This window comes from Drosophila erecta, unplaced genomic scaffold (assembly GCF_003286155.1).
Source record: "Drosophila erecta strain 14021-0224.00,06,07 unplaced genomic scaffold, DereRS2 tig00000126-arrow-pilon, whole genome shotgun sequence".
NCBI classification, from domain to species: Eukaryota; Metazoa; Arthropoda; class Insecta; order Diptera; family Drosophilidae; genus Drosophila; species Drosophila erecta.
The window spans coordinates 9,907,202-9,920,621 of NW_020825209.1; the positions used below are offsets into that span (position 1 = coordinate 9,907,202).

A 13,420-nucleotide genomic window follows, 5' to 3' on the forward strand; every position below is an offset into this window, starting at 1 on the left:
ACAACGATGTCAGGCTGCTTTGTGCCAAGTTTTGTTTAAAGTTTACTTTGGTTTTAGCAACGCCGCCGACGACTAGGATGACGATGACGTTGGCAACGTCAAGCCTCAGTCCCATTTGCATCCACAACCGCAGCAGACGGAGCAGCGCAGCAGCAGCAGCAGCAGCAGCAGCATCAGCATCAATGCCGCAGCAACAAACAAACTGCAGAGTTGCCGTTGCTGACGTTGCAACAACGTCGCAACGGTGACGTTGTCTATTTACCTTTGAGTTAGTTAAGCCCGAGCTGCCTCTGCGTGTATATTTTACTAATTTAGATTAACCTGCAGCAAAAAAAGGGGGAGAAAAAAACAACATGCAAAGAAGATGAGGAAAAAGAAAATTCTATCGCATTGCACACATGAGCACGTACATGGCAGGGTTCCAACCATCCAACCATCCGACCATCCGACCAACCAACCGAAACCAAACCCAGTCGAACTTGGGCCGCCTGGCAATTTAAGATTATGAACCACACGCAGACAACAGCAGTCTGGCGACAGAGGCGGCACAAAGGGGGCGGGATGCAGGGAAAAGCAGAAAAAAAAAACAAAAAAAAAGCGGACCAAAGGAAAGGCAAGTTGGGGACCCGGCCTAAAGGCAAGTCTAGGCCCTGGCATATGCTCCACTCTTCGGCTGGCGCATGGCCAAGCCCCTTGTCCAACCCCCGCGCTGCGCCGCCGAGTTGCGGGCTGCAGGTGCTGCCTGCAACTTAATGTGGATGCCCCTTCCACGGACTGGAGTCCATCGGCTGCGCTAAGAAGGGCTGACTTCCCAAACATCGCTTATATGGATAAATTCGGGGCTACGGCGATATGACGCTCTGTGAGATTGCAGCATAAACCTAAACATTTCTTATCGAAGCTATCATATTTAAGGCCGCACGATCTACTAGTACCTCATGCAATTCTATTGTGATTAATTAGGTTGTCCTTTATCAATACAATTATAAATAAGAATTGCAATTCTTAAAGAGGAGATCTACAAGTGCTGTCATATATGTAAAGCATTAGATTGCCTGGTAACTTTGTGCCATCGCACTTCTCTTGCCCCAAATCTTGAAGGGTAGTCGAGTGGTGCGGCATCGGTCTCTAATCCTCCGTACCTATTTTATTTCCCCATTCCCGCCCCGGTCTCCTCCGCCGACTGGGAGGTCTCGACTGGGCATGGTCTGGGAGCTGACTTGCTCCCGATTGCTTTGCCAGCAAATTGTAATTGTGGGAATTAGCAGTCCGTCCGGGCAGCCATGCCATCCTCCCGACCACGCCCCTTTTGGGTGGCACGCCCTTGTACCTGCCGCTGCTGTTGCTGTTGCTTTTGCCAGCGAGTGAGCAACTTCATTGCATATTGTAATTGAAAAGTTTAATCAAATTATAAGCTAACATTTCTCGTAATTGCAATTGAGTTGCGCATTTTGCTGCAGCAACACCCACCGCTACGTGCCTTAGCCAAATTGAAGTGGTGCGGATGTAGCAACGGTGGTGCTGCTGTTGCTGGTGGTGCCAAGTGTGCTGGTGGTCAAATGAATATGCATGAGCCGCACATTTCGATGGCGTTTTGATGCTGATGCAGAGTGATGGGGCTTGGACTTGAGCCGCTTAGGCGGGGCAACGATTTTGGCTTATCGATAAGGCGGTCTTTTGGGCGGAGTCCTGGACAGGTTGTAATTTAATTAAAATATCGCAGATAAACGACGTTGTTAAGACTTTTAAGGAGTCTATAGGAAAGGCTATTCGAATGCACTATGAGCATTTAATCGTAATCTTAAGCTGCACAACTAATGCATCATGAAATGGTATCAGCATTTGTGGACCGAAACGATCTGTGGTTCCAACTTCACGGTGGTATCAGACTTCCAACCCATATGTGGCATTTATGCATGAGGCTGGGAACTAAACGAACCAAGTCGCCGAACTGACAGACAACTGAAAGTGAGATTGCAGTGACATTTGTTCTGCTGCTCCCTTTTGCCATTGCGCAAGTTTCCTGCTTGACTTCTGCACCTGAAACCAGCATCATCCTCATCCGCATCCCATCCTCCGTCGCAACTCGTCAGTTGTGTTATGAAACATTAAACACTTTGCATGCTGTTGCCAAAGTTTTGGTTGTCTGCTTGGCTTGATTCAGGGGGAATTAACAGGAATAAAGGGGTTTTCAGCGAGCATCGCTCAGTTTTCGCACGTCAATCCACTCGAAATACATAATGTGTAACACCTTTGAAATACTGGATAAATTAGTGTGCTTTAAAATCAATGAGCAGGTGTTATTTGAAATTATTCAAGTAAATGTTAGAAAAAAGATGCACGTGCACTTCTATACAGACTTGTAGATGTTGCCGAGTTCTAGCTAGCTTTTTCGCCCAGTGTGCATAATTATAACATATAGCCTTAGTAGAACATTTTGTGGGGAGGCAGGGGAACACGCACACGAAATGTTTGCCGACATCTAAGATTGGCAAACGTAGCCAGCGGGTTACACAGCAGCTTTTAAGCAACGAGGAGGTGGGGGCGTGGCCGGGGTCAGGGGTCAGGTGGTGGCGAAACAGGCAAACGCTGTTGATTGTTATCTATGCAGCGAGCTTTTGTTTCAACGCCCAGGCAGCGACAACGAGAACAATTTCCAGCTGCCCGTGGAGTTAGTCAGCGGCTCATAAACACACTTGACTGGTGGCCGAGTCGCACAGTGGGACATCGTTTAGAATAATTAAAGCTACCTGCATTATTAATGGGATTTGCGCGTGTATTCGGGTTGGTTTTGAGATATTTTAGGACACTTTATTGGTTTGAAACCTATGTAATGGCTACTTTGTTATTCCTTCTGGAACAATTGAGCCAGTCTCTAGCTTTAGTTTTCTGTTCGCTAACTTAGTTTGTTCTGCTGCTGCTGCTGCTTTTTCCCTTTTCATTGTAAATCATCTTAATAGTTCTTTATCGATTTCTTGATCGAGACGAGGAATATTTGCTGGCAATTGTCTCCCATTGCCACCCGTGCTGTTTATACGCCCCTCTACGCCTGCCCCAATGTTCTCGATATACCTCCTTATCTGCAGCCCACTGTATCTGTGCCGCAAATCACAGTCTGTGGGGCGAACGCGTCGTATACGTGTTGTACCTACGCTAGATACACGATGCGGGCCACAATAATAGCACTATGAACTCAAAATGTTGGTCATTCTCGCCACTCTTGCAAAGCAAAGAACTGAACTGAATTGCTCATAATCAATGTATTTATTTTACTCCTTATTTCTCCTCATTATTTGAAAATTGGTGCTATTTTCGCCACCGCTGCTGTGCGACCGCCTCTGTGCCTATGAGACGATTGGGGAAAGGGGCATTTAGATGGGGACGGGGTGAGAATGGGGCACCAGACGTGGCCCGAGGAGGGCGATGATGGCGGAGATAAAGATGGGGATGCTCTGGCCCATGGACCTGGCTCGCTTCCAAGTTGTGGCCATCGGTGGCATCGTCATCATCTCATCTGCCGTCTGCTTGGTGTGCGCGCCTTTTGGAGTTAATTGCGTTTTGCTCAATTTAATATTGAATTTAATTGGGGGCGCATTTTTGCTAGGTAAGACACGCATTCCGTCTCGCTCGGCACTCAGGATGGGTTGGGATGGGATGGTATGGTGTGGGTTTTGAATGGTGTGTATATATGTATATAGGGATAGGGCCACCCAAGACACATTAAAAGCTCTTAGGGCAAATGAGCAAATTAAATTTGATATGCGACTTTGGCAGACAGAAATGGGACACTGCCACGCCCATTCCTAAGGGCGTAATCCCATAAAATTAATGCGTTTAATTGAAAGTGTTAAGCATTCTTGCCGTTGGCCAATGCCAGAGCATCAATGGAGCATTTGTTTAATTGCGGCGACGGTTTCCTGGAGCAACTTTTCCCAACGGCCCCCCTGCCGGAAAAAGTCCACTCATTTTGAAAACCCGCGCGAGAGAAAGTGAAAAGTGTTGGCAACAATTGGCAAACTAATTGACAAATTGACGCAGCAAAGTAGGCAACGCCTTTGGGTGAGTGGGTAAATGGTTGATTATGGCTGGGTGGTTGGGTGGCTGGGTGGCTCAGGAGGTGCCAGGCGGAGGTGGCAATCAGTGGCTCCTCAAAATGTAGAGATGAAAACCGAACAACAGGCAGCGTGGCTAGGCACCGACGTTCCCGACGCATTTGCAACTCGTTCGCCATGTTGCATGCCGCAAAATCATCAACACGTTAATTGAATTGTTGACTGACACACACACATACACTCGCACACGAACAGGCAGAGGCAGAGGCACAGTGGCGCCACAGAGGGCGTTCCAAATGGGGCTGCATTGCTGGACAGGCTTCGTGCGAATGCGGTTCACCGCTTTTGGGTTTCCAGGAGACGAGGAGCTGGGCAGGAGCAGCAGGAGGAGCTGGACAGGGGATGCAGATTCCCCCGCTCAGTTGATGGGAATGCGTTTGCTTTCATGGTTCGCAGCACTGCCGGCATGCAATGGGAATCGCCAGCAGCAACAAAAAGCTGAACACTGAACACTAAACACTAAACACCGAACACCGAGCACCGAGCACTGAACACTGAAACTCGAGCAGAGTCACGTCAGCGCCATTTTCCAAAGCCTCCCAACTACAAAATGGCTGCAAGTGGCACACCAGCCACGACTATGTGTGTGTTTCTGCCTGGTAATTAATGAAATTGCAACGCATTTGAATTTTAATTAAAACAAAGCGCGCAAATTACGCAATATGCAGCAACCGGCAAAGTTGGAATAGAAAGTGTTGGGAATAGAACAGATATTATGGGATATTAGGGGTCACCGAAAAAGTGGGCATTGCAACAAATCAAGGGGATGGATCGCATAAAAGTCAAGTGAAATGAATATTTAAACGGTTGCACAGCTGGGAAAAGTTCTACATATGTGAAAAATAAGCAAAAGAAAAAACTGTGCAGTGACGAATAATTTGTAATACTATTATATGCATTTATAAAATGTACAATACATTTTTGGACTGGCACCTATCTGGCGAAGACAAAGTTATAGAAAATGCATTTCAAAGTAGTTTACCAAGCTTGCATTACTAAAACTTCGAGGGAATTTCGAAAATGTATTCACAACAAGTCGTTTTATTAATGAAAGCCACAGCTTAAAGCACTGCACCCCAAAAGCCACTGATTTTTCAATCGCAGCTCGATATACGAGTATTGTGGCCTCCCAGTGGGGCCATTGCCAATTCCCAGTTATCGGCATTCTTAGCAGCTAAATTGCTTGCTTCCGTTAACTTGCCCAACGGGCACAGGCAGCACAGGCAGCTCAACAAAAAAATAAATAAATGTATATAAAAAAGTAAAAAGGTGAAAAGAACAAACAAACTTCTGCTGACTACCTGTGAGCAGTCGGGTAGCTGGAGGTGGAGGTGGAGGTTCAGAGACAAAGGCTCAGGCAGACCAAGTGCCTGCCTATTATAAGTGGGTGCACTGCGAGAAATAGCCAGCGATTTGCGAAATATCAGGTTATCATTTGTGTTTATAGCATAGGTATTTGGAAGTGTGCCTGTAGTTATAAATAGCAGTAAAATGCGTATTCAGGGCATATTCATTTTAAGTGGTAGCAAAACCAATTTTGTTTCCTGCGGTGCACGTGTGTGTCCATTGAGCACCCCACAATGTCCAAGGGCCCCATGGGAATTGTTTGGGAGTTTCTCGGAGCAGAGTTCAGTCTGCCTGGCCGGCCATCGGGCGGGCAATTGCTTTTGTTTCGCTAGAACAAAAAACACATTTCCACCAGTTGACCAGGCTGACCAGGCTGCCCAGCTACAGGCCCCAATCCCAATCCCAATCCCAATGCAAAGGGGAGTCCGAGTGAGAGAGTCCGTGTAATTGCGTTTGTGATATTAGCCTGAAGTACACTTGCTGATTCTTTTTTCTCTCTCTGTGCTTTCTGCTTTCGCATTTCACTGCTGACCGGCGTGGTCCATTGAAGTTTCTGCCTCTGTTGCAATTTTCAAGCACATGGCCCCGACCATGTTTAATTTGAATTGTTTTCACTTACAGTTGCCATTTATTCATCGACCGAACGAGGAGCACTTGATTGGCGAAAACAGAAAAAAAAAATGAAAAAAAAAACGAAAATACAAAATACAAAAAAATCGAAAAAGACGAGCGTCCATTGAAGAATCCGCTGGGAGCGCTTTTTTGGGGGTAGATTCTTTTTAGTATGGCTTTCGTTGTTGTTTACCCCACTCTTTTGTTTACCCGGCTTTTCAAATAAATTGATTTTCATATGTGTGCACTATGCGCTGCCAATAAAACTTTGCGAATCTGCGACTTGGCGCAAGGACAATGCCGCCGTTGGTCATTTCATCACTTGAGCTGAAATCGAAGAGGATTATAAAATAAATGTGACACTTGCTGTCGCGAATGGCGGCGATAAAAAATGTTGCATTCAGGAAGAGCTCACATTTTATTATAAAGGGATTCCACCTGCAAGGCGTTTCAGAAATGGGATTAAAAATAGGCTTATATACCTTGTGCGCCAACATGACACATTGAATGTGTTTCAATAAGCCACCATTTCATGAAATATATCAGCTTTTCACTTATTTTGTATAAGTTCGATACTCTGAAAGTGCAGAGCACATTTGATGTATCTTGACCAAATACCATTGCATCGTGTTGCCCGCTGCCCTCGAATCGAAAGTATGGGTTTTTTTTGGTTGACCCACTTTCTCTGGGTCGTGAGTGATGTGCATTGTCAGTGTCAGTTTTTCAGTTTTATCTGGCGTGAGTCACGAGTCGACGGGGCAAATACGTAAATTTTGCGAATTTCGCATTGCGCATACGACATGGTGACCCAGTTGAGGAGACCCAAGGAGTGCCCGCGCCCCCAGCTCCTTTGGGGGAAGCCGAGAAAGCATATAAATTATAATTTCTCTTTGTTGATGTTGTTATTTGTCGTTAAGCGCATTTTCGGCTAATTAAAAAAGAGCGACAGGCGAATAAAGCAGAAGCGCATCCCAGGACCCCAAGAAGAATGCAAATTAAATGAGGAAAAATGCGAGGGACGCCAACGGCAGACGACGGGTGCTCAACTAAATTGAAAAAAAAAAAAAAAAAAGAAAAAGGTTAACTAACACAGCAGAATGAAAATAAAAACCTCAAGCAAAACAAAACGAGAGGAGAACAAAGCGGCGGCAACAACGTCAACCAAATTTCACGCTGACAAATTATGATTTATGCTACAGCTGACTGCTGCCGTTTGGTTCTTCTTGTTTGAGTTTAAGTTTTTGCTGCGGACCGGGCTTTTTTGCTTTTGTTACTGCCTCTTTTGACGTGGGCGCCAGCCAGCAACGAAAAACGCCGAAAACGCAGCTGCAAAGCCAACTTCAAGCTGTCCAAACTCGAGCAAATGACAAAGGCCCGGCGTGATGATGGAAAACTGTGCCGCACTGCAACTGTGAACTCTCCGCTTTTAAATGACAGAGGTTAAATCATTATAGTCTGTGTAACATGTGGAGTGCTAGGCAATGTAGTCTGCAAGCAATAGCGCCATTTGTACGGTCACTATATATATATACAGCCTTATCACTAATCACTTGGAATCCCAGCCTTACATGATGATGCATACATCTATATTTCCCCCTACGCACTGAACACGCAAATCGGACATCATCGCTGGCACAATGGAGCCCGAAATCCGCCGTCCAGCTGCTCACCAAAAACCGAATCCCTGTCTGCGATTCTGTGGCCCTGGGCACATGGTAAAAGGCTTGACGCTTCAATTACACTCACACAAAGGCCCAGAAAGTCGAGGGAGGAGCTGCTCGCATGTTTGGCCAGCGGCGATCGTTAGAACCCAAGTCGAAGTCCAAATCCGAATACAAATCCAAATCCAGTCCGAATGTCTGTGCTTGCGACCTGCTGCTTCAGGAACTTCTCCCCGAAACTGCTGCTCTTTCAACTTGTGCCGTCTGTTTTTGCTGCCTGTTGAGAGTTGACAACTGTGCACTTTCATGGCCTATGGCTAGAAATGCCATGAAATATCTTCTCTGCCAAGCGATTGCCTGCCTCCTGCAGGTTGTCATGCGAATACAGCGGCTGGGTTTGGGGATGGGTTGCAACATACATACATATGTACATGTATACTCCCAGTAATCGTGGTGCCCCGGCGATTTGGTCAAACATTGCTCAGTTGCTCGAGGGCAGGAGACATTTACATTTACTCCACTATTTTCCAGTTCAAGTAGAAGCAGATGTAGAAGCAGAAGCAGTAGCAGTAGCGTTTTAGCCAGTAAACTCGTTAGCCAGCCAGCAGTAGTGATAACTGAGTGTGTATCCCAGTTGGCCAGAACTGGAATTTATGGACATCGTAAATGTGAAATCAGTGGGCATTGAGCAAATCATTTTTAGGAAATCTGAATAGAGCTTGGTGATCGATTGCTTGCAGAGATATCGCCGGGGAAGAGATATTTTAAAAATACTCTTTTATGTGATCTTAGTGAGTGAGGAAATACCACTTATAATTTAATATTTAGCTGCACAATGAACGCTTGTACACGAAGACTTTGCCGCTTGATTATCATTATTAAATGGTTAATATGAGCACTGAACCAGCAATTACATAAAAAATATTACAACAGAAAAGGCACTGATGGCCACGTTAAGATAAAAACAAATCACCATTTTAATCGGGCATCTCTGTTGGCCAGTTTAGCCAAACCTTTTCTGCCCTCCTGCTGCCATTTAACTCTAAGCCCAAACACACTTTTCGGTCTAGCGCTGATTGTGAAATCTTGTTTGTTTGTTGCCCCACCGCCCCACATCCCGACATCCCCACATTTTTGGTCCCTCCTCTCAATCATTGAACACTTGCCATTGTCCATTGCCAATTGCCCATTGCCCAGTGCCCATCCATTGGATGGTTGTGCATTGGTTGTCTGGAATATGAGCCACATAGTCCCTTGGCAAATTGAGTCATGGGCCCAGAGAATCGAAATTCCATCGAGGTGCCACTAGAACCGCACGCGATCAATCCCAAAAACCGTGGAGAATTCAACATGATCGGTGTCACAGAGGATGAAGAGGGTATCATGGGTAGAAATAAAAGGGGAAAACACCGCGTCAAAACTAATTAAATAACTCGTTCGACAATGCATTCGCATGGAAACGGTGCTGGAAACCGAAACCCAGATAGCAGACGTACAGAAATCCAAGTCCACGAAGACCAGGCACTCCGTGCCCATGTTCAGCTGTCGAAAGCATTTAATTTTCAATTATCTCTGGGAAATTACACAAAAGCCAGACTCTCGGACTTCGAGTTGCAGATGAAGTTGGGCAGTTGGGCAGTTGGGCAGTTGGGCCCCTAACCACTTTTTCCCTACAAATTTACCCCTCCTGCGGTTTTTCGAGTGGCAAAGTAAACAAAAACGGAGGGAAATAAAAGTCGGCCAACTAAATTGGCCAATTAAAGGGCCCAAAGTGTTTGATCAAATGAAGCCGGAAAAGTTAAACTGCAGCATTCAACTGAGTTAACTGCTATTTGTCAAAAGTGTGATATGAGTTTTTGGTAACCGGATTTTTAATTTGCCGCCATGTGTTTTAGTTGAATTTGGTAAGACAACACCAAAGCAATTAAGAAACAAGAAGTTATGCGAAAGTGTGAAAGCAAAGCATGCCAACGGAGATTTAAATAAAACATCTAAGTGCAGTTGCCTCGACTCAACATTGTATGCGTTATGTGATATGATATGAAGCAAAAACCTATCACCATCCCAGAGTCATCATCTAATAACTGCACATTAGCCAGCCAGTTCAAAGACTCGATATCGTAGGCCATAAAGCTAAATGGATAATTTACGATGGGGCACAGAGCACTTTAAAGGCAATCCCCTGATGTCCCCACCAAAAACAATGCAATTCAATTAAATTGAAATGGAAATGCAAATGCAAATGCAATTTCGATTGTGGACGAGAAATCCGAGATGAAACGACCGCCTCTTATGGTCTCTGGCTTTGACTCTTTGGCTCAAAACCCCACCGCCTTGGTCTAGGTCTTGGTCTTTGGGATCCAAGCTGAAAGGTGCCCAAAGATGGTGGGCTTGTGCTCCCCCATCCCCATCCACATCCACAAAGTCTGACTGCTTCTGTAGTAAACCCCACTCCGCTTCATAACCCAGAGAATCTGTGGTGTCTGCGCCGTTTTGTCTGCATCTGCCCCGGCGTCATTTAAAAATAGTTTTGCGTGTGGCTTCCTCGGATTGGGAGGCAGCATCGGAGGGTCGAAATGAGCAGGTTAAGCTAAAAATATGACTGCGGCAGCCTGCTTTCGTACACTCGCAAAAACGCTAAGTATGCAAATAAAGACTCCAAAGGCGTTATGAGGCAAAGTTTCCCTATCGAGTTGCGCGAAGAAGCTCGAGGCATGTTGCAAGAAGTTGTAAACGAATTCTGATAGATTTTAAAACGCCCTAAACGACGCTTTGTAAAGCGCATTTTGATGCTAAATTAATCAATCGGATTTTCACATTTGAGGTATTTAGTATTCCCTCCATATCATAAACCAATAAACTTAAATTCTTTGCCTATCTAAATTGTGATTGAAATTTTGTGATATTCTATGCATTCTCACCTGCGTTGAAAATGATTATAAGAATTCTCCATCCTTGACCATCCAAAATTAAGTGCCTTCGTTTGCTGTGCTGACTTTGATTTTTATACGTCGATTTTGGGTGGCGCCTTTTGAGCTGTTCACAAATGAAATAAGTTATTATTAATAAATGGCCTTCTTTGTAATACTGCATTTGACCCTGTTGTTTCCACTTTGGCCTCGCATGCGTTGTCATCTCTTGGTGATTGCATCCCATCAATTCCGGCTAATTAGGCCACAGTGAAGGCATTTTTTATTAATTATTTATGCAGAAGCTTCCAGGCTTGCAGTCACATTTTTTTCATTTTGTAGGCTTCGATAATTTTCCAGCGATCAATTATCGCCGATCAGTGTTGTACAATGTACACAGATTTCATTTCCAAGCGAGGTGCCTCCTTTTATATTGTTTATTTTATTTTATATTTTTAAAAATGTTAACTCTATGGCAATAAGCGCAGATATAAAAATTACAAGAACTTAAAAACTTTTTTTTTAAGACACAAGTTATCGAAGTACAAAATAAGGACTTACCGCCAAACTTTATAATTTAATAAGCATAAAATTCTTTACAAATTAAATAAAATATAAATGTCTTTATAATAGTTACTCTCTCGTATGCCGTAAACTGTGTAATAACAATGCTCCACCAGCTTTAATGTAAAATGTATATCGAAAAAATACAACTTTTTACCCTGTACACCCTATTTGGTATATAAATGTATCGTCGATAATCGATTACTTGTTATTATCTGAAAGAAGGAAACGGAAGCAGACGAAAACAATAACATTAGAACTTGAACGTATCACATTGAAAGTTGAAAATTTCTGCAAAAATGGTTTATTTTCTGCAGCACGTGTTGACTAATTTTCGCGTCAACCTGCAGGAAGGTCCCAACTTTCTGGGACGCAGCCCCGCTTGCAGCGTGGTATCCGACTTATGCCCAGGTGGTGGCTGATGGTGACAGGATGTTCCTCAGGGACTTGGTAAGATGTGGACTTTGGTGTTCATAGTCGATAGTTATGCCCGAATACTCCTCCATCCAGGGATCCACCTATGGCATATATGGGCGACTTGGCCTTGCGTTTCACGAAATATTCATTGGCGACGATGTGGCTTTTGGGGTCTCAACATTCGGCCGCGATTTTCATACTCCGCTTACGTACGGTTGCTTTACCGTTCATATGGACTACCCCGATTTGGATGATATGATCTTCTCGGACTCCGACGACGATTACTAATAACATAACGGGGAGTCGCCCAGTTCCCAATAAACCATGTGGCTGGACCAAACCTTGGGACCAACTCCTTGCAAACACATCTACAACAAGTTGCTGAAACCTGACAAAAATCTGGCATAGGACAATAGGGAACCTATTCAATACTCATTTGAAATGCACAATAAGAGGGTCTTGGAATGAACCAAACCAGTATGCGCATTAAGGTCCATTCACCGCATTAAGGTCCAAGAAGCACTGTTTCGATATTGCACGGCTTCCGTTGGCAGATCGCAACTTGCAGAACTGGCCCATCAATTCGAGGCTTTCATAATTCGATTCCCACAGCACAGTTGACATTTTTCTCAGTTTTCTCATTTCGTCTGCACTTTGGCTCTCGTCTGGCAGACGATTTATCTTGTGACCCCAACCGGTTCCACATCTCCTCCTGAAACGCTGGTCCACATGGTTGGTCCATTGTCACATTGGCAGAGCGATTAACTTATTTGAGTAGGAGACTCGTTCGTGGCTGCCCCTTATTTGCCCCATTTTACCGGGTATCTGAGTTTGTTGTGTCCATACTCGTTGGTTCCAAACAAAATGTGTTGCAAGTGTAAGGTATCTGTTAGTCCGTCATTGCTCTGGTCAACTTGCTTCCCTGCGTTTGCGTTGCGTCTTTTGCGTAAAGTGTAAATATTATTTCAAGATACTTAACCATGTTGTCGTTGGCAATGTTGCCATCGCTCTTACAAATTTTCACTGCTGAGTGGGGGCGTGGCATGAAAGGGGGCGATTAGCTTATTTCGCCGATGACAGGCGACTGAAAGAACTCAAGAAACGACCTTGTCCCTGTTATGTGGCCGCTGTTTGAGTTGTCAGCCCGCGAATGACTCGCTGATGGATTGGCTGACTGCTGGATTGCGCTGAACTGTCGGCTTGTTTGCTTGTTGATATTGTCAAAGTAAACAGTCAACACAGTCAACTGGGAACTGGAAACTGGAAACTGAGAACGGCGAGCAGAATACGGCGCTGAATAGCGCTCCTCCACTTGTGCAATTGACAGCCGGGCGGAAATAAAAGTCAGCGCAGTAGCGGCGCCGCAAAGTCTGGCCAATTAATAAGCCAGCTAATGGCATTGCCCGCCGACGGATGCAGTGCAGCAGCCACATGGATGCGGTGCAGCGACGTCTCGCTGCAGCTCATTTGCAGGCCTCTTTCAGCGCCCTTCCGACCCGGCCCTTATGCATACACTCGGCGAAAAGTTGCACAAAAGTTGTTCCTTGGAAAAATGTACTCTATACAGATTGTGTAGGATGATTTAAATTACCGAAAGGTCTTAACTACTTATAAACCTATGTCGCAGGGTATTACTACCAATCTTTTAGATAGTATTTCAACTTCAACCTAAATCGTTTTTATTATATGATGGATATGTCAGTAAAATGTATTGTAAAACATAAAATACAAGTAATAATTAAGCAAGTTGCCAGCAGCCTACCATACCTACTATCCATTTCATTTCGGTAGCTCAAAT

The 13,420-nt window shown here is 44.8% G+C and overlaps 2 protein-coding genes across 2 annotated transcripts in view; both read left to right on the forward strand.

Annotated features, from left to right (window-relative positions):
• Positions 1-13,420, forward strand: part of LOC6550625 (netrin-B) — a 57,101-nt gene that overhangs the window by 18,220 nt on the left and 25,461 nt on the right. The window lies entirely within an intron of this gene.
• Positions 11,339-11,910, forward strand: LOC26526093. Its single transcript, XM_026981895.1, is given in 3 exon segments — positions 11,339-11,605; positions 11,607-11,655; positions 11,716-11,910. Coding segments are annotated over 3 exon segments (345 nt in total). The 5' UTR covers positions 11,339-11,504.